This window comes from Bombus huntii, chromosome 5 (assembly GCF_024542735.1).
Source record: "Bombus huntii isolate Logan2020A chromosome 5, iyBomHunt1.1, whole genome shotgun sequence".
Classification (NCBI taxonomy): domain Eukaryota; kingdom Metazoa; phylum Arthropoda; class Insecta; order Hymenoptera; family Apidae; genus Bombus; species Bombus huntii.
The window spans coordinates 637,652-660,361 of NC_066242.1; the positions used below are offsets into that span (position 1 = coordinate 637,652).

At 36.0% G+C, this 22,710-nt stretch overlaps 1 protein-coding gene and 1 long non-coding RNA gene across 17 annotated transcripts in view; one reads left to right on the forward strand and one right to left on the reverse strand.

The window, feature by feature from the left end:
* The window catches only part of LOC126865758 (CUGBP Elav-like family member 2), a 355,524-nt gene that overhangs the window by 11,674 nt on the left and 321,140 nt on the right, over positions 1–22,710 (reverse strand). For 5 of the 16 annotated variants that reach the window (XM_050618633.1, XM_050618636.1, XM_050618635.1 and 2 more), the window contains exons 7-14: positions 9,339–9,544; positions 7,206–7,334; positions 5,805–6,078; positions 4,401–4,493; positions 3,453–3,494; positions 1,897–1,926; positions 325–447; positions 136–183 (exon numbers count right to left, since the gene is read on the reverse strand). In XM_050618633.1, coding sequence (XP_050474590.1) covers positions 136–183; positions 325–447; positions 1,897–1,926; positions 3,453–3,494; positions 4,401–4,493; positions 5,805–6,078; positions 7,206–7,334; positions 9,339–9,544 — 945 coding nt within the window. The remainder of the gene's footprint in view (positions 1–135; positions 184–324; positions 448–1,896; positions 1,927–3,452; positions 3,495–4,400; positions 4,494–5,804; positions 6,079–7,205; positions 7,335–9,338; positions 9,545–22,710) is intronic. The other 11 variants (XM_050618637.1, XM_050618638.1, XM_050618640.1 and 8 more) reach the window with 11 other exon arrangements.
* LOC126865765 (uncharacterized) lies at positions 18,244–22,030 on the forward strand. Its single transcript, XR_007689663.1, has 3 exons — positions 18,244–20,923; positions 21,312–21,468; positions 21,532–22,030. It is a non-coding gene; the product is annotated as an uncharacterized LOC126865765 (long non-coding RNA).

The following is a 22,710-nucleotide window of genomic DNA, read 5'->3' on the forward strand; positions in this document are numbered from 1 at the left end:
CATTACAACCACTGCAGATTTTAATACTTGATTACGTGCAAATCGATTGCAAACAGAACGTAGTCCTGCATTACACATCGTATGTCACTAAGAAAATTCAGGCATTCCACTTCGTTTGTACGTTTAGTTACTCACTATGTAATTCTTTCTTTTCCACGGTCACCGTCGTCTTTCCAATGAGAGCTTTAAGGCGCACAGTTACTTGTTAGAACAGCATTTTTTACTAACCATTAGCGCATGTTAAACAATACTAATTTGCCATTTAATATCAAGAATACATTCTGATCAAATAGAAACAAGTACAGGTCCGATATAGCCGCTTACCTGCATATTGTTGTAAGCTGGAGTAAGCGTTGCTCAAGGAGTCCTGCAATCCATTTAGAGGTGTACCCGTAAGGGAATTGAGCGCTAGGGACGTCACGGGACTGAGACTACCTCCGGTAGACCCTTCAAAATCGAAATCAATTCGATTATTCAATTTTTCTTCGATTCTTTTCTATTCTTTCGAATTTCTACAATAGCGCCCAATCGAATAAAACAATCGTTTCACCCCTGTTTTTTTTTTCTATCTTTTGTTTTTGGAAAAGATAATCTCCTAATTGACATGCTTCATGCTGTAATACTAACATACAAAGAATAGGAACAAAGATAGCTTTGGTAGTATTACGGATATTATCTTGTTTGTTAATTGCGTAGACGCGTTTTGCATTACTACTACAAGCAATTTCTAAAATATTGTTTACAGAATAAATTATTTAAGTAAAGTGATTTTGTTTAAAGTTGTTTTTAGAGTGTACCGTATATAATACAATGTTTCAACGTGCAAGTTTGTAAGTATGTATATAGTTAATTGCAAAAAGCGATTATATACATAGCGTATTATGCAGAGCGTTTCAGAAATAGGTGGTCAAAGTTTGGTATTCGATTCTCACGATCATCTCTTTTCGTTCTTGTCGTTCCATCTTTAGGGAGGGTAGAATACGACACCAAAGTTTGATTGACCACTTATTTTTGAAGCTCCCTGTATAATTATGTTTAAAGAGAATAATATTTATGAAAATATGGTGTAATTGATGTGTTCGGCTGATTGATCACATTTTTGTCAAAAGAAAATAAAAATTCAGAGGAAAGGAGTTCAAGGGGGAAATTTCGTTATGGAGGATTACTTCGTGTAACTCGTGTCAGTGTTTATTTCCACGTGTGTTATATTTAAGATTTAAACAAAACCTATAGACAATATCTTCGGTGATTGTACATGCATTATTACATTAATAATTATCGACTGCTAAACAAGATATCTTTTCTAATATGTACGCCATATTATTTAAAAATTTTTAACAGCATAAGTCTTGTAGCTGACTAAAGAAAAGGTTTTGAAATATACAAGCATCTGGTGAAGGATTATTATCCTTCGTTGCGATCTCTCTATTATATTGTCGAATATTACGAAACGAGACACACGAATTCAAAGTTTAATTGAAACATATTGGAAAAATATTAGGTGATCTTCGTTCTATCAATTAAGCAAGTAACAATAATTACAAGTCTAATTAGTGAATAAAGATGTAAACGAAAAAGGGAGAAGATCAGATCCGTAGCTGCTTCAGAATTCAGAATTATCAAGAAACGATAGGTGCAAGTAATATATAAATTACTAATAAATTAGAATATTAATGACCGAATACAGAATAAAAGATTAGCGATACGTTTATATTTTCCTTTCACATCTAGTTTATTCGATGCATAATTCTCTAAAACACCTTGCAGAAGAGTGAATGTAGCTAGATGATGAGAAGAAAAAACGAAGAAAATGAAAGGAAAATAACCGTAGAAGAGCGAAGTTGAACAAATTAATCTATAAAGACTTGTTATACAGTTTCAATGATCTCTTCTCACCTGTATTTCCGGTCTTTCCAAGAAGGACAGCTACGCACGAAAAAAATGTGCACATTAAAATGCTGATGTGCGTTCGTATAAAAAGGAGAAGGAATTAATTAAATATAGGCCAAGGAAATAGATATGGTAGTCGTGACTAACGTTATCGGCAAATCGATCGCATCGTGAAAATCGCGTGTATTTTGAACGAACCTTTTTAATTAGTTAAAATAATGTTTGATTAATTTTATTGATCATTCTTGCACGACTTCACTTCGAATTAGGTAGATTCGGACGTAAGGAAATTAATTGATTTCTTTGAGAAAGGACTAAATCTCATATTTAGTACGTATGTTGCAAACTTTAACGATAGTAATCATAAAGAATACAAAAGATGCGTAGTAACAGATACGAGAAAACTGTTTATTAAGAGTATTACGCGTGGATATATGCTTGCTAATTTAATTTAGCAATGTTAATCAGTCTTAGAGATACCGTCATTTTGTTGCCGTTCGACCAAAGTAATATAATGTGACGATTCCTACAATATTGAAGTCAAAATATTCTGAAAGAAAACAGTCGAAAATGCGAGGGGACGGAGATATATGTGCGATGGAATCTGGTATTACGTCTATATGCAGGTACATATCGGCCATATATGTGTACGAAGACGAATATGTATAATCAATTGCAATGTAGCTATTGTATTCGTATATTAAAAATTACACGAATTAGAATTTTGATTCATTAATGCAAGAGTATTTAAATATATGATAATTTCAACACCGTGGGTTCTATTAAATAAGGATCGGTAAAAAATTTTTTGGAAATTTGCATCACAAAACTACCCAATAAGTCTAAAGTAAAATGTACCAACCAACCAATCGATCAACGAACACGCAACATTCATTTTAAAGAATAAAAATTTATTATCAGAGAAAGAGTACAAAATATAAAATAACCCTCATACACTGGAAATATGAAGACAATAAAAGCGTACTGCAACAATGTAACAAAGTAGGACCGTTTTCATAGACATATGGTCAACAATGTACTCGCCATTAGGTACGAATATGCAGCACTGTCACACAAGGAAGGGTTCAGTGAAAAAATGGTACACGTATATTTTTTTTCGAAAATGAAGGAACATAAGAATTATTTCCTTGCTCTTTCTTATATCGTCATGAAATTTTCATTACAAATGTATATTCAGAATGATTTTTTTAAATTTTCAAGGTGATTCTTTCAACTGATAATATAATTTTACATTAATTGTACAAACTTAAATAGGATTCTGGAAAAACTATTAGTATTAGACACATACATATGTAAGTCATACATATATTGCTAACGTAGTGATCAACATGTTAGATACTTCTTGGTTGTACCATTTTTCCTTGAGTCCTGTATATAAGACCCAGTACTCATAAACGCATCTATTGCAGACGTATTCCAATTTTCTTAAAGCGAACCAAATGTGAAAATTGAGAGGCGAATAACACGAGAAAGTTAGAATGTCGAACGGCTAAGATTAATTTAGTAATTGTTAATACTATACCAGGCAATGCGACACGTACATAGCGACATACCTGCTGTCGAATTCGCCAGTCCGCTTAACGCTGAAACACAGAACACGTTCACGATATTAACAAGCGGAGTTAGTAACGTGTTTACATATTCAGCACGTGAAAAAAACTTAGCAGAAATTTACGTAACCTATACTCCGTACAGGATAAGGTATTCGTCGTGTGATATCGCCACTTTGAATCGTTACGATTGCTTGAAACGATCACGGTTAACGAAAGATGAACAGTTAAAGTACATAAATATAAGTGACAAACAGAGAAAGAATCGCATTAATATTTTAACAAATCACTTTTTTGGATTTTACGATACGTAAAGATGCCTGTTCACGTTTTTGCCATTGGAAAAGTTTCTGTGAGCTTTTGATCAATTGAGTTTTATAAAAATTTTGAGAAATATAAATGTTAAATCTCGGCAGAAGCTATCCCAGATTTGTTAATAGGAACAATGAAACAAACTTCCTTTTAACTTGACCTTTTTGTACAACGTAGATTCAACGATTTTCGTACATGGAAAAATCATATAGAAAAATCATATAAATAAATATATGTATATATAAAATACGAACAATTTCAAATGGAACAAATTACAATGACCAATTAATAGCTATCAGAATAATCAACGTCGTACAAAATATATATCAAATATTTCACCAATATGATTTAATCACAAGAATCAACGTCCTTGTGATTTCCACCATGCAGTTATTTTCTGAATTTAATATCATGTATCTCAAGCGTTTTTTTTTGCGAAAGCACGGCACTTCCAGATAATCACATTCATTTTTTCTATACTAGAAACGAAAACGAACAACACAATGCACATGGTAATAGAGTATTACGTAATAAAAATAAATGATAATAAAGACTAGATTTTTCAATGTTACCGGATCTGTATGTGGTATGTGTTGTATCATGATGGAAGTTTCTTGTTTTACTCACTGTTTGGCGACACCTGAAGGTTGCCGTTTCCGCCTGTCATGGCTGCCAGGGTGACCAGGTTCTGCATACTCATCGGTGATACTCCTGCATTCGCTGCAACGTACATAACCGAACACACACGGAATGATTAGATTCTAATCATACACTTGTACCACAACACGTTAACGCGACTCGATATTTCGTTACGTAATTCTTGTAATTAATATAATTGACTGGATTTGTTCAGAAAGCCTTATAGTATATTTTTCTTGGCTTTCCCGATCAAAATTACGAAAGAATTCCTGGCAATAAAATATTAAGTCACGTTTTTTTCACAAGATTGCATCCATTACAAATATGTATACCTATAGACTTCCTAGCCCGTAGAAAAAAACGATAAAAGCATACGGTAAATACAGTATCCTTAAGACTGCATAGAATTCTCATATTCCCCACTTTACCAACCCCTCCATCCAGAAAAAAGGAAGGCACAAAAAAGGAGTAGAGTACACTGTATCGCTTTGCATATGTTTGTTCGATGATACGTTTACGTAAGTTCTGGTCATCGAATAACCACACGTTTCTTAGTAATAAGCAGTAAATATGTGATTTCACATGGACGCTAATAGCAGGTATCTACGGCGATGTATCATTATACTGGCATGCTTCCCAACCCCGTTAAATGAATCATTTCATTATCGCGAAGACAACTCGGGGAAAATATACGGGACGGTTATATACAGTCACCATACGTGAAACTTACGAAACGGAACATCGGGACAAACAAAGACTCGATAATGTACTGAAGGAGGACGAATGCGTGTCGAATGTTTATTCGACGACGAAGTGCAACTTTCAACGTTGCACAAAGAATAATGAATGTTTATTTAGTATTAAGCATGCGGTAAAACGGATAAATTGCATAAAGTATGACTGTAATTTCTTTGCAAGCTGGCAAAATTTACGGTAGTTGTGGAAGAATAGAGCAGTCGTAGACGTATACTGGCGTATAGCTGTCTTTATTTGCTGTTATCCGATGAAGTTTGGTGAAGTTAATTTCAAAACTGATAACACTGATGAGCACTGAAATTCGTACGTAAACATAGATATCAAAATATCATTTCTAATTACCAAATTAAAATTTTAAGACAAATTTAAAGAATTAATTTGATCGATATGTATTAATAACTCTTCTGCTACTCTGACCCAGTTTCTTTCATCGTTTTTGTTAGTAACTTGTTTTAAGAACTTCGTCAAAGAAAATCATAAGAAGATTATAAAAATAATATAGATTGGGAATAACGTGGACAAGATGAAAAGTAAAATAAAAGCAAAAATAGATTCATGTAAATAACATAAATTAGCAAATGTAAAGCAAAGAAACAATGGACGAAAATAAAATATAAAATATAAATGGACACCAACCATACTCACCGGCGGTATTGCTCAAGGACGCGAGCGTCGCCAGGCCTTGGAGGTTCGCAGGGTTAATTTCTGGCGGGCTTGGTACAGCGGGGGCAGCCGCATGCGCAGGAGTCGCCGCGCCGAGGCCAAGGTGTTGTTGCAGTAACAATTGATGCTGTACGCTCGACAACGCGCTTGCACCAGCACCTGCCGCGACCGGAGTCGCCGCGCTCGTTGTCGCCTGAAGTTGTTGCAACAGTTGCAACGAGGCTGGCGCCAAAGCAGGCGTGTCGTTCTGCAAACAAACGTAGCTTCCGATAAATACCTACTTTTTTATAAGTCATATGTTTCTGAGTAGGGGTGTTGTTGTAAAAGTAGTATGAAACAACTGCGAAGAAGAAAACTTTTGCATGTTCTTGCCAAGTTACACGACGCGGTGTATCGAGCTTGATTTGGATTTAGTTTAACACGTTCCATGTTGTGCCTTTCCGCGCGAGTTTCTATACACACTGAAAACCTCAAAGAAAACTTTTGTGCCGAAAACGCATTACGCGATACATAACATATTAAGCATGCATAACTAACCGACAGTGAATGATCAAAACATTATATTGGAAGAATCAGGATAAAACCGGGACTTTGACTCTTCCATTTCTATAGCCACATGCTGGTACCATCATTTACTTATTCTAACAATTCGACACAAGCAAATCGATAGCTAATAGTAATTTCTAATGCATTCTAGCGATTAGTTTAGAATCTACTTCAATATGTTAATTTATAGTACTGTCTGGCAGGATCTTTGGTCTCGTAGAATAAAATACATAGAAAATAACGAATTAAAAACGTGACAGTAATAATTCCATTTTGAAATAAATTGTCTCGTAAAATAATTCTTAATAACCCGGTACTTTAAGTACAGATGGAGACTAATTACTTTACATTATTATTACATTATTATTTGCATTATTGTTATTTCACGTAGCGAATTACTCTAATGACTTTATGTATCTGTGTATAATCTTTTTTTTTATGTTAGTCAATTAATACGCTAATAGAAATATATTTCCACTGTTTTTACGATGTTTAAAATCTCTTGTATTCTCGCGAAAAAGTATTTCGGAATCAAATGTCAACGATCGATCAAATTAAAACTTTTTAATGGAAACATCGAGGGATTAAAATTTCCATCGAAAAAGAAATTTTATAAATCAGATACGTTTCAAAGATATCGTCTTCTAGCATCGTATAAATTTCATTCTCTTTTGTTCATTCACAAAAAATACTTTGATTCGTAATATGCACATGTAACTTTAAAGGTTCTAGGAAAATAACTTTACGAGAAAGTATTTCATTCTCGATGCAAATGGGTTCTTTGATATCTGGTAAAAAGGTTGGGTATGAAATATTAAAGGTACAGACAGTCAGGTAATGCGGCGCCATGTTGACTCCTGCTATATTCCAAAGATTCGTCTGAAGCTGTTGCATCCTCTTCTGGTCCTTTTCCTTCTGCGTGTCTGCAAATTTCACAACCAGCGGCGACGAACATCCCTGAAAAAATATATATAAGGTATACGTTAAACATGCCTTTAAAATGCAGATCGTATAGTCTCGACATTAACCCTATAAAATGCTACATGACTTCGAACTTATATACTCAAATCAATACTTAAAAAATTAGCTACTTTGTGAGTCAGAACTTATAAAGCTATAAACAAAGATTTTATAAATACTAATCATTTGGCATAACATAAATTTCTTTGTGATCATGATTATGTCAAAATTAACATTATTACTATGTATTACTAGCGATTAGCTTACTGATTTTCAACGTAATTCACTTAATTCCACTATCATGCAAGGTAAGAATATGAATGACTTTAAATATGAATAGGTGCCAGTTGTGTTCAGCAGGCCAACTAATGAGACTAATTGCCCCCAATTTTTGGGTTACTATAGAAGTCACTAACCACAGAAGTATTGGCTAAGAAGAAAAAGGAAAAAGAGAAAGGAAAATTTGAAATTAGAAAATCTATAACCAAAATACCAAACTGTGAGAACGGATCCTAAATCGAATATATGTAATGAAATAGTGCTAGCTTTTTATTTAAAATTATCGTGTTTGAACTTTCATATTAAAATCCTCTGTTTTAAGAAAGTTGTACAAGCAATACTTATTGAATTATTAAAAAATCAGTCGTGGCTTTTGCCAATTCTTGTAAAAGAAGGTTAACTGAGGCGATCTTTGCTGATAGAAGGAGATCGTGAATGTGCAAGTGGTGTGTTTTCAATGACCCAGTATACGATGGTTAATAAGTTTTGAATAAAGAGAAATCACGGAGCATCGCTTTTTCGTGAATCCATGATAATTAATGACAACTATAAAATATATGTATAAGTCCTTTGAATTGCGGGTTATAAAGGAGAATACGAAATACGAGACTGTTTACGCATCTAATAAGAAGCACGAAATCGTGCCAGTTAACTCGACCACGACAAGTAAAAGCTCGAGGAATCTGCAGCTGGAAATATTCATGATATCAAAATGGAATTGCTGTTGTAGCCGCGTGCCTTGGCACGATTTTCTTTCACCGGTCGAAACCAGGCATCGTATACATAGGTTGTAGGTGTACCATTAGAGGAGGGAAAGGGAGGACACAATTCCATAGAGTGTGTGAATGTTGCTTCGAAGTGTCTACCGTCATTATCTATTCATCAAATTGATCGATACTTTTGTTGAAACTTTTATCAAGTTCGTGTGAAACGAAAAGAAAGAAAGAGCGATTAAGTATTGATTGATAAATATCGTGTTGTTTGAAAAGCTCAAGTTTGGAAGATGATTATTGGGGATGATTATCTTGTTTCGAAGTACTATTTCGATATAATTACAAATAGTTGCAAAATTTATACTTTTATTTATGAAAATCTGATAATACTTTTAATCCCAATTAATCTTGTACCGTTGGTGACGTTTAAATATTAATTAATGATTAACTATAACTAACTTCTGGATATTGTCTTTTGGAAGTATCGCGTTGCTCTATTTATTACGTCTTTAGCATGTCTTTACTAAGAAGGGTGTGTAATATAACTAAGTAGGGCCTGTCTTTACTTACAAGATGTCCTATGTTAGATGATGGATGGAACTTTTGCAAGTTTCTTTTAGGATTTACGTTATCAGGCACATCAGTTTTAACAAAATTAATCTCGGATAGAAATTAGCCGCGGGAAATCACATCGATTAGAAATTAAATTAGAATAAAATCTGTATGACGCTATTGCAGGAAATTCAACTTTAGTAATACAATTCTCTTTGTACGAACAATATGGTTTATAAACTGTGTGTAATTAAAGAAATGGAAATATAAAAGAGAAGTTTTATAAACGTCATCACAAACTATTTCATCCTGAATGGAAGAAGCAACGTTTGGTAACAAAGTGTACCTTTGTTATCAAACATATTCGTTTCAAAGACGATTAGAACGAGGAATGCATCGTGCGGCAAAGGATAAGTAGCAAAGATAGAGGAAACAATTGTGTTTTAATTTCACTCACCTCCATCGTTTGTGAGTGATGAAGAGCTTTAATGGCGTTGATAGCGTATTGTTTACTAGCGAAGGTAACGAAGGCACAGGCTTTACTTTTCCCGGTGCTGTCTCTCAGCACCGAACATTCTTCGATGGTTCCATAAATGCTAAACATGTTCCTAACATCGTTTTCGCTGAACTTCTTCGACAGCATGCCAACAAACAGTTTACGTTCTGAAAGCAAAGAAGGTGAAATAAAATGAGTATGTTCGTTGGTCAATTTTTCTAAAAAATATTCAAACGAGTAAAATATTAAATTACTTAATCCGTTGATTAACCATTATCGTCACGATTATAATAGTTATGTCTCGTTAGAGAGCTAACGAAATTTCAATGAGTTTCGTATAATATACATAATATATTTATAAAAGTTCTATATAGATAATGTTCACATATTTTCTTGTCTTACTGTATGTAAAATACTAGTAGATCATTTATCTTTAGCAATTAGCTTTAAGGTGTATTTCTACCGTTAAGATGAAAGGAAGTGGAATGAAATTTACACTTGGATCACCTGGAACAGTCAATCGTTTCTACACGTACTGTACTTTAAACAACGCTCGAATACACAAGTAACGTTAGCTGTTTTCTATTTATCGTGTCATAATAAGCATTTAGGTATCACGCGGTCAGTCAACCACGCACCATTTGAGAATGACAGGTGGCGAGGAGAGGCGGAAGTGGCCCGTCAATATTTGTTTAGGACCAAGAGAAAAGCTCTGCCCGGAGAAAAGCCGCTTATGTAAATTCAGCGTCGCATAGGGTTTCGTGCTGTGATGCAAGGTAGCCGACTGCATCTCTGAATATCTCGATCCACGCCTCTCTTACTCTTCTACATTTGTCAACCCTTCGATTCACCGTTCTTTCTGCTTTACTTGATTCGCTCTCTAGTCACATATACGTATCCCTGCGAATTTTCTATCAACGAAATCACCTCCACAATGAGACTTTTCCCTTTATTTTATAGGATAAGTCGCATAAATCGACCGGTTGGAATATTTTCCAGCGAAATAATTTGAATCAGATTTCGTGTCTCTGGAATTATGCAGTTTGCAGATTCATAGTTCCGCAAAATGACTTTATTTTCATTATTCTTTAATGCATAGCGAAATAAGAATTTCTTTAATTAGGCAGAATAAAAATGATAATACATACGCAGTCGGTTATGACTAAGCCAAATAAAATTTTTAAAAATCTAATTCGTATTACAATACAAAAGACGGTCAATAACCTTCATGCTTACTGTCTGGTTGAATTCAATTGATTCAATTTGAATAGGAAGAGTTAACCTCTTTGCATGTTTCTTCGTTATTCATGCATGCGCGAAGAAAACGGTACCGTACAGTTCATCGTATATCTGAACGTAATAAGCTACGTATCGAATTTTCTAATTCTTATTTTTATCGGTACATTATCGATAATCACAGAATTTCCAAAAAAATGTCTTATACAATTTTCCTCGAAATTAAAAACCCAGAATTTCTTCATTCAAATCTAAATATGTAACATCTTATTTTGTCCGAAAATAAACAATTCGCGTAGCTTCGAAAAATCACATTCCTCGTCCTCAACCTTTAAACCTAAAATAATATCGGGTATCTTCATATTTCCTAGTTCATAAAAGTAAAACATTTCTGTTCGATATTTGGCTCGAGACTTTTGCACGATACGAGTTCAAGGAATTCACGGGAATCCTCTCTCCGCAGGATTCAATCAAGAAATCATTCGATCAATTTTTTGAACGGTTAGTCGCAATCTTATTGTAGTTACAGACGGCTGGCAAGATATTAACGATTCGCAAGAATTCTCACACCCGATCGATTTCTGTTTCTCTCTCTCTCTCTCTCTCTCTCTCTCTGTGAGAGGAAGGGAGGAGATACTTGGCGTACTTAAATCGATCACAGGTCGCCTCAAACCGAATTCAACTCGTTAACAGTTTCTCCATTTCTTGATCGCGTAACGAGCCGTGTTTCATCGAGGCTACCCCTTTCCACAGTCAAAGGCTTCCACGGTAAAAGAAATAATAAAATTGAAAATCAAGGGAAACGGTCAGCGAAAGAGCAGAGGGGGAGTGGGCGAAGGGGATAGGGAGAGGGAGAGAGGGGTAGGGGGAGGGAGAGGGAGAGAGAAAGAAGAGAGATAGAAAGGGATGGAAACGGGAAAAGGGGTGAGGTTGTGGAAACCCCGCACATATTCGTCGATTGCGCCGCAAACTCGTCCCCTGTTAACGATTTAATTACTTTGGTAACCTAACCGGATACCAGAGCAGCTCGCCGCCACGCTTGCCCCCATGCATCGTATCAGATTTTCCACGACGGAGCTTCATGGAGATTGAAACTGGTCTCCTTCTCCTCTGGCTATTCACCTCGCCGCTATATCCAGCCACGAATTATTTTCCACGAAAAAATTTCAAGCCCCGAGCTAGTCCGTTTCTCCCCCTCGTACCCTTTTGTCCGGTGGCATCAGTCTGCAGCAAAACTGCGAGCTTCGCTGGAATGTTTATTAAATACCGAAGACGTTGGTCTGCCGCGAGGATCTTGCTCGTTTTCGGCTTTCCACCGAAATTGCAAGGTAAAGAGGGTGGATTGCTTGATGGTCGAGCTTTATCTTTAACCGGAGAGGGTGGAAGAATGTATTGAATACTTGCAAATAGATTGGAGGGTAAGATCGAGGATAGGGGTTTCGGTGAAGTTGGGAAATAGGAGAACAGAAGGGATATACCGGTGGAACGCGTTGGATATCGTTGATTTAATTCAGTTTGCGGTAGCGCGAGTACCGGGTAACAATCTACGAATGCCCAATTTCCAGGTAGTAAATATTCAATCCTTTTACTTTTATCTTCCCTTTAGTTTTCTCTTTTCTTAGTTTTAACTTTGTTTTCTGGTGGTAGTTGATGTCCATATTACAATCGAAGATCATACAGCAAAATACGACCAGTTCTCATTTTTGTTCCTCATTTCACGACAATAGCGTCGCATGTGGCGGTCGTGTTCCATTGTAAATCATATGAACGTGCGTGTTTGCGTACCGCATATAGAGCATCGATTTAATTTTCCTTTCATTGTTCATCGGATTCTTGAACGGCTGTTTTCTTCACGTCCAATCCATTCATTTTCCAATTAATTCGCGATTCCGACGTACGCTTGCGACCGAAAGCCGTATACCTCGACACAGTTCGGTGTTTTTTTGTTTTCCCTCATGGTTTTGTGCTCTTCTCGTGGCCACTGCTGAGTGTCCGAGCACGAAACCGCGCAAATGTTTGTAAATCAATTTTACGTACCATGTACACGGTGTTTGTTCTCCTAATTAAATCGCGAATCTCGTTCGTGGAAACCATTCCCGGTTTTCTGTCGAATAAATCGGTAAAGACGGGTCACGGTGTGATAGACCGCGTGCGTGAAAAATTACTATAATCAGCCTAACCGCAATCCCGCGCACGGTACCAATTAACGTTAATTTCTTGTATTACGCGGGAGATATTAAGAACATCTCTGTTTGATTCGAGCGTTTTATAAAATTTGTAACTTCTGCTATACAGACGTTTCTGGTATATTTCACTTTTTTGTGTCTACATCGATGGTATCGAATAGAAAACTTTCATCTTAGTAGCACGAGATATTTTGTATTTTTCACTTATTTATCTTACGAGTTTTCGTCAATTCCTGGAAGTTTTTTGGTAAAGGTGATGTCCTAAGATACTCTAATATTATGGTTGATCGTGATTCAATAAGAATCAAAGGAACGATTTAAACGTTCTCCAGACGAAACTACGAGTTTCCGGGGAATGTTAGGAAAGATTAGATTTGCGTCACTCCTTGTTTCGTATTCGGTAAACTGACAGCAGGGCTCGCGCAGGAATATTCTTGGTCTCTTACGGCCTCACTTCCGGGACATTCGCGGTCCTTTGCCAGAATGAGAATTAACTTTGTTAATTTAATTCCCGGCTTGGCCACGTTCAAACTAACTGAATTTCAACTAGGCTGAACTACCGTGTTGCTAAGCAGACCGCCTTCTTGTCTATGTGTAATATATCTCTATATTGCGTTTGCACCGGATGACCAATTATAGTCGGCAATTATACATTGATTCACTTGCTGGGACAACTAGCAGAAATTGTTTCGATAAGCGAAATACGCGAGTCTAAGCAGAATTTCGTAAATATTTCAAAATCGAGATAGAATTATAACGGGATCTTGCTAATAACATGAAAAGAATTAACTCTTTATGTAATTCAAGAATTATCTTATATCCCTATCACTTTATTTCTTGGGGGTATGCAAACTGTTAAATTAACAACGAAATTACGAATATCCATTTGTTTGCATTCATTTACCAAAAAGGAACAAAATTTCAATTTTTTTTGTAAAAATATTTTTTCCTAGATCTGTTACACGAGCTTAAGCGAGCTTACATGTTCTCATATGGGACAGTCGCACTTGTAAACTCTCACTCTTTTATTCTCTCTCGAGCCGCAATAAACAGTACGTTGAAAGAAGTTCGTGTCGAAAGGTGCACAGGATGAGGGCGAAGGCCTGGGTGAAACTGACCATTAACGCGGTAACTGTGTAATTGCCTAGCGTCAGTTGAATATCTTTAACTTTGTTTGATTTACTGGTATTAAGCTTGCAGTTTTTTCTTTCTTTGATAAAATTCTTATATAGTAGAATCCCATTTATCTGAACGTGTCGAAAGACAAACAGTTTTATATAAATGGAATTCATATAATGGAGCGAATAATGGACAGAATAAACGCCAATTTTCCTTACATTTAAGTAAGTGAATTCAAGAAACAGAAGTTCAATTAATCGGGCATTAACGACAATTTTGTTAGATGATATCAAGTAAATGATGTTCTACTGCAAATTAGTTGATGGTTGATTGACATCGAACGAGTAACGATTCAGATCGATTGCTATTAAATCGAATAGACGAAGTCTTTCTTTGAATCTCTTTAATTTTTGCATAGACATCTTCTTTGTGTTTTATGTTAATAACTGTAATAAAGTTCCTGTATGATAAATTCAGACATGAATTATGCCAGAACATTTTTTGCGATGTTCATGAGAATAATATGAAGCGTCGTTCGATAAAACAAAACCACGTAGAGGTTGATTCGCTTTGGACATAGGTATGTGACTCGTCATTAGTATGTCGCCGACAGAACGCGCAGGAAGTGACGTCAAAAAGAGGCAACGATTTATAGAGAGCCACGAATTCCGATTAGTGAAACGTTTCAGCTGCACGCCGACGGCGTGACTGTAAATTTTCTTTTCATAAAGCCCAACGTGAACGGAATTCCTTCCCTTTCGATCTATCGTGGTAGTTTCTCTTTTCATAAATTCAACACGAAGGGAATTGTGATTTTTCCCGCGATAATTTCGAAACGATCTCAAAAACTTCGTGTTGTCGCATGACATGTTTCACGTAGTCGTGGATGTTTTGTAAAAAAAATCATTGTATCGAATGTCTGGAAAAACAACTTTTCTGTATTCGTATCTCGTTATCATGTTAAAACACACGACCGAGTCGTGTATGTAGAAATGGATTTTTCGTCACCATGTACACTGTTTTTTCAAAAAGGAACGATACGGATAGCGGAATCCTACTTCAGAAGCGTATCGGTGGTCCCGCAGCTTTGTAAAATCGCTTTAAAGGTAGCACAAGGCTGAACAACGTATTTCCTCGATTCCCTGCCGTTAGTAGCCCGTATATTTCGCGAAAGCCCTCGTAGTCGCGTCGATTCGCGAATATCTTTCTCGCGACAAAGATTACGCGGCCCACCCGTAGAAATGGGACCATAAATTTTGGGATGTGACGAGCGACTGGGAGGATCGTCCGCCTTTTTCGAACGCTACGCGCAACGTTACCCCGTTCCAGGGATAAGCCTCGTTCGGATTAGTCAAGTTCAATTCGAATCGTTTAATGAATAATCTGACTACGGGAAAATACCTAATCTCCAAACAAGTCAACTACTATACCGATTATAACTAAGACTGAACATAAAATTTAGGACATGTCGAGTTGTAAACCTGTCTTCTAGGAAAGATATTAGCAAGTATGAAACAAAGATCAAAATTAATACGCAAGAGCACAAAGAATCTTTTTAAATGAATTCCAAAAAAGGCATCGAATCAAGCAAAATAAAACTGAGAACGAAACAATGCAGGAAACGTCGACGGACTTCGCCAACCGGATGCAAGTCGAAGGTACCGTATCCCATACAAATATCCAATTAACACACCGTACATCGCCTACGACTATTCTCTGGAGAAGAGAAAGGTGCATCTATGTTTATGCCTCGTCTCCGCATCGATATTCCCAAAAGCAACTTTTCAGGTGGTTTACCGAACAGTGTGTTGTACAATAAGTACGAATCGTTATACTAAAACTAAAAATGTTTATTTATTAAAACACTTGTTCTAAATTATAACTGGTATTACATCATAATTATAAACTACGCTGATCGTGATTTATTTGTTCGCGCTTAGCGAATTGCTTAACTGGACTGTCTGTTGAACTTGATGACGAGGCTGTCGATCTTACGACGCTCAACAGTTCACTGTCTCTTTGCTCTGATTTCGGGGGGTATTTATGGTGTTGGATAGAGGTTTGCATGGTTTTGTCTCTGGATACTTTGTCTCTGTGACATCATCTTTTATGTGCGGAGCAGAAAGATCCGCTTGTGTTCCTGAAAACCACAGCACCTTTGCCCGCCACGCTTCTACTAAGTTGCAAATTTATAATGTTTATGTGTTTTTTATGTAAATAATTCGAACAATTGTCAAACTCTCTAATGTATGAATCGCGTTAGTTTGATCAGCCTAATGGCCAAACAGTCAACAAGAACGATATCGATAACCACGTAATTGCTCGCGTACTTATAATTATACCTAATTGCTGCATGGTTAACGTAACAGGCCTGGTAATACGCAGAATATCGCGAAACTTCGTGGCACGCGAATAAGAGCTGTGGAACTGCAAGGTTTGTGCCATTGAAATTGTCGAAGCAAAATGGCCAAAAGCGTTATATAAGCTTTCATAACACGGTTGTTTGCCAATGCTGCAACACACGTTTATGTTCCGACTCTATATAATCATTCGGCCAGTGCGCTCGAAATTAGCATAAAGGACACGTTTCAGATGATAGGCGAATATTGTCCCTCGTGATTTCTGTATTTTGAAAGAATAAAGTAATGTTATAATTAAAGAAATAAACAAATTCTATAGAATTTTGTTAAAAGACGAAGGAAATTTTTTCAGTTCGATCGACGATGACGAACGATAGATAATAAAAGCACGAGTTGGTCGAAGAATCGTGATTTTCCAACAAATCCAACGTTTTTCCATTCCGTTCACCTAGATTTATCGAGAACATAACCGTGTTCCACGATTTCATATTTATTTATGTCTCGCTTGCAACAACCCACCGATTTATGTATGCATTACTCACACAGCGATACACCCCCGTTCCTTATCACCGATGTTAAATCACCTACGGAAAATGACGTATAACTGTAAGATCATTCGAATATTATAATGATATTAAATCCTTTACTACGAACTCCTTTCTTATAAAACATCTCAATTCCTTTTCCGATCATTCCAAAACCTATTGGGTTCCAGGATATTTCGGCATATTAAAACGAAAATCTTTGAACAAGGAAAAGTTAACTTATTTGTCCGTATAATACGAAACGTCGACTAACAATTTCTCTGATATATTAACGAATCAACGTGCAATAAAACGAACCATCGTTTTTATTCTTTCCGAAAGAAAATAAAATTACAAAGAAAACTAAGTAACAAAAAGAGGGGGTAGTGGAGAGTAAAAAACATAAAACATAAATAGCAATAGGGTCGAACGAGATCTCTGTTTGTACAAAAGCTTCTTTGTGCCATGACATAACAAGAAAGCGTGACAGGTAGAAATACGACGGTTTTAATTAAACTTTTAATTGCCACAGTTCAGACTACTCGTATTACAATTATTTCACTGCGACTTCTATTAATTACGACATCTGCTCGCCTGCTTCGATATCTAAATGCAATACCCTTTTGGCCCTGTTATATTTACCGAATTTCTGTAGTGTTTCTACGTGTTGGCATTTTGCGATCGTTTGCTATTTGTAATTCATAGTGATCAATGTCGGATAAATTTCAATGAAAGCGATATAACATATATCTTATAAATTGATTGCTGCTAAAATTTTGTATTTCTATATCCCAGTATTGCTATGTACACGTATAATAAGTATATTTATAACGATTTAAGAAATATCTTTATAAAATCAAAATCATGCAGGATTAAACATCTCTCGAGATTCTTAACAGCAATATACAACTACGTTAAAGAACTTGGATAATAGATCATACATCTGAAAAACAACGAAGAAGCTATATGAGACTACTATGTTGGAATTGCTGCACGTAACGATTCCCGATAGATTTTTCATTAAACGAACGGAACATTCGCGAGACCAATGGACAATGAACGCTCGTCGAAATCTCATCTCCTGGTATTCTTTTGCGAGATGCGATGCGCGATACCAGTTGGAAGATAACGACAAGATTGTAGGTGCAGTTTATACCGTGTTGGGAAATAGGTTGCCATGGCCAACTCCTCTGTATGTCATCTACACTACCGCAGGTTTCAGGAAATTTTATTTTAGATAAAGATAAATAATAACAATTTACAACAAGATAAAAAGTAACGAATCATTTCAACTTACATAAGCCATTATTTTTTATTTTAGAAATAACGTAAGAACAAATTTATGCTATAATTATCAAATGTAGCGAAGCATGCGACTTGGAAATAATCGTTTCAATATCTCTGATTCTCAACTCCAAACACTAGTCTGTGATTTCCTTGTTCATGATCTGATGATTACTGAAATCACGCATGTTTACTATACATCGATTGTCATTGAGAACAGTACGAAACACTTTCTAGAGAAAGTTGGTTGACATTTTCTAGCTACAGCCTTGGAAACGTAAATCAACAGGTGGAATGCTGCGAGGATCCTGGATGACCCACGATAATCATTGAAAAATGAATATTTTTTCATTCAATTTATTTCTTTTTATTTTGTTTTAATTTCGTTTGATTTTGTTTTAAAATAGAAGTGAATGGTATTATGATGAAATATATAATACTTTTTTATTTTATAGCGCAATCGAATAATGTACTATTACACTATGATAGGTTTCATTTTATTTTATATCGTAATAGGATAGTACGATAGACGCTATACTGGAGTGTAACACACGCTTTTGGAACATCAGTTACTTTTCTACGCGTTGTACTCCACCCAATACTAAACTCACAGTACAAGTGATATTACGCAAGGTGTTTGAAGATTTTAATACTCATAGTGGAAATATGACATCTTTAAACAGTTCAAACATCTACAACACTAAAACGCTGCTTAACAAATACGGTATTCAATGTCGAATAAGCGTAGACCCAGAAGTTCCTGTGTAAATCGTTGTGAATTTCCGAAAATTTAGATTATTTACAATGGTGTCGGCATAGGATAGTCTAAATACACTTCATCCGTCCTAACTGTGGTAATGAAACGTTTCAGAACGTTCGTTACAGGTTCTTTAACCATGCGATTTATACAGCTCTCTCGAGTTGTGTTGGCGCGAAGTAGGGAGTGTCAAAAAGGAGAAGACACAATTCGAAGAGGAATCCGCATTCCAGCCTTGAAATGCATCGTATACGAATCACGTTGATCCTAGAAACGAGTACCTAAACGTGTGAATCCCATGAATTAGAAATTACATTTTCTTGATTCATATTATAAAACGATTATAGTGTACATTGTAACTACGCTTTATTTCTGTCCAGGGAATCGGGAAATCCACAAGGAATGAGATTCGAGGTCAAAGTTTTGAAGCTTTAATTTTTACTGACAAGAAACTGATACTTAATTTCATATTCGAATTAGTACGATGAATTCGCTGCTATCCATACATTAACCTAAGATTTTTGTATATAATTTAAATTGTGCGAAGAGCTTAAAATGAATAATCTTTCATAAATTTTTCTTTCACGATAACAAATTTTCATTTAGTTTTATATCAAAGCCTTGGATATGTCAAAACGATCCATTTATTCGACTGGGGTACTAGCCAGAAGCACTCTAAAATCATCAGATACTTTGAGACTGACAATTCTAACCAAAGACGTCAGAAAGTCAAAATAAAAAGAAAAGTTGCCGATCCACGCCATCAACGAGGATGAAACATGACAGAAGGGGGTCCTCCACAAATATGACACGATGAGAACACATTTGAGTACCTACTGCGAAAAGAAATAGCGGGAATGGTGGAGCGGCGATGGACGTCTTTGCGTTCCGTGAATTGACATGACACACCTGCTCGTTCGAGTACGTACAGTTGCTGGAAAAGACACAGGAAGATTATAAATTACAGTATTAAGTAGGGACAATGATTGTTCTACCGTATAGATCTCGAAAGTTGTCTAGAGTAAAGAATGCTCTCGCATACAATCAGTATGCATAGATGCATAGATCCTATTACATCGTATGACGAACATTTTTTAAATACTCTGCAAAGGAGAAGTTAGTTACAAAATCTGAAGCTTTTTACTTTCCATAAAATGTCTCAAAACACCCAATGCTCGAAACACTTGAAGTTTAACTCCTGGCCGATTTACGATTTCGTACATTTCTTTCAGCAACTGTACATAAGTTGAAGCGAAAAGGTTCGCGGTATGACTGGTCTTCCTCTTGTAGACTCGTCTCTCATTCCCTTTTCTCGCTTTGTCCAGGAGAAACCGACTTTGGAAGAAGGATGAGCGATGCGTGATGCAACGAGAGGAGAACCGGTTGGACACGTGGTTTTCTCGTGCCTCTCAATTTGTCTGCTTGAGGAACGAAGAGGCACGAGGCAAACACACTTGACGTGACTTCACGAGAAACGAACCGTTTTACGATTGGATAGTAAATAGCATAATGTGTAGTTTGTTTAGAGGTTATTTTAATTTCTTCCTTTCTATGTTGGGCTGGTTTGCGATGATCAATTAATTTGTAGAAGTAGAACAGTGAATCAAATAATTACTACTCACAATAAATTTTCTTCTCTTTACATATTATTTTAATTCTAATTACCAAACTGAAACCAAAACAATCTTTTACGAGGAACATAAAATCACAATATTTTAGCACTAATTTTTGTGTCCCTTTTCATACATAGTAGGTGCTGCGTGTAAAAATAAAAAAAAAAAGAAAAAATAAATAAAAGAGAATAAAAAGGAAATAAAATATCGATCATCCACCGATAGAACTGTGAAATTTATTTTTCGATTTATTTGTCAGTAATATCGCGAAGCTCGCGCCATATATAGTTAGAGATTGACGGAAATAGAAAGAATAAATTGTTTTCCAACGAAGGTATTGTTGTATACGGACAAGAGTCGAGTTTCAGCTAGAAATAAAAAGAGGGTCGATTGTGTCTGCCTGTTCGATCTTGAGACGTATCTTTCAACGTAATAATACAGATCTACGAGAAGGAACGACTCGATACGTAAGTACATGACTACCTGTTTACGTTAAGATTCTGTTGCGTAACAACGCGTCAAGAATTCTGTTTTGCACGTTGAAATCAGTCAGTTCGAACAGATGTTCAAGGATATCTGATGATTTTATTTTTCTTACTAACCATGACAAATGCTAATGTATTTTAAATACAAAAATAGAAACATTAAATGCCTCGAATTTAGTGTATTTACTTTTACTTTTGATAAAATTTTGAGTCGACGATTAGCCTGCATTTTGTCGTAAAGTAGGAATTGTTGGATTTGAAGTTAGATTGAATTAACTTTAGGATTTCCTGTGGAGCTTCAAAACTCCGATTTTTTATATACCCGAAAGTTCTGTAAAATGTTGAAAAGTCCTTTTGTTTATCGAAACAGGAGCGAAGTTGCAGCGCAAATAAAATAACGATTCCAGAGCCACAACGAGATTACAAATATTTCAACGGATATACATAAATCAATGAATATGCAGACGAAAATATGAAACTGTTCTAAGTTGACTGCCCGAGATGGTGTGGAAAGACAAAGAATCCAGGTAAGAAACACGTAACATCCATTGGTCGAGCAGAGAGAGAATAGAGAAAGATCGAGGTGTTAGTTCGTTCCAGTCGAATCTAGCCACTAGTTCATTCAGTCCTATCGGCCACAGACGTCTATCTCTCGCAATAACAGCCTCCATTGATGAAATTCTGAGGTCGATAAACGACCAGCGGACCACGCAACAAAACAACGATCACAAGGAGCCACGCGTCGTACTCCGATTTATGGCGTTCAACAGTGCCTGAGGGGAGGAGTTACCTCCATGTCATTTTTTTTTGCTCTTCATGGACAGCTGCTGCTTCTGGCTATGAGTGAATTGCGTACCTCCAACTATCACAACGTTTATGAATGAATTAAATTGATGTTGTGACTCGAATTAAACACTTGTTCTCTCAAAGTAGCATAATAGCGAGTTTTCGATAATACGTACTTCAATTTCTAATTTTGTTGAGGAAGCAATATATAACGAATATACAGGGTGGTTGGTAACTGGTGGTACAAGCGGAAAGGGGGTGATTCTACGCGAAAAAGGAAGTCGAAAATATAGAATAAAAATTTTTCGTTTGAGGCTTTGTTTTCGAGAAAATCGACTTTGAATTTTCGCTCGGTACGCCTGCACTTTATCGCGTCTCGTTATAACGGATCTCACTGTAGATTTAAAAAAAAATTAAAAAAAAACCCTCCTTCCGCTTGTATCACCAGTTACCAACCACCCTGTATATAGATCTATGTATATCGTTATTACCGTATTATAATATTACTGGAATAAAAAGTTATTACGTAATATACGTTACAAAACCTGTTTGTTTCGTTTAAGAATAGCATCATGATCTGCGAGCAGTAAATAAATTACGAATTTTAATCAGAACTCGAGAAACTGATGATATCATAAATTAATGAGAATGTTGAACTTCGAAAAAAGGGTATAGGAATATGAACTGGTTTCCCAAGTCAAGGACATGAACAACGCCCAAGTATTACTTGTATGCACGCATCACACGTTTATGTGTAGGGTGTTTGCAAACTTTAGGGACGTTCTTAAACTACGGAGCAAATGAGAAAATTAATAATAACTTTTGTATTTATCTTAAGACAAGAATCTTGATTAATGTATGCTTGCAGTAAGAAATTTTTCTATTTGCACTTTGTTATCCTTAGAAAAATATTTTATTTCTTACGGATCTCAAACTATTAACCACCGATATTGGAAGAATTATAGTTATGACGAATCTTTAAT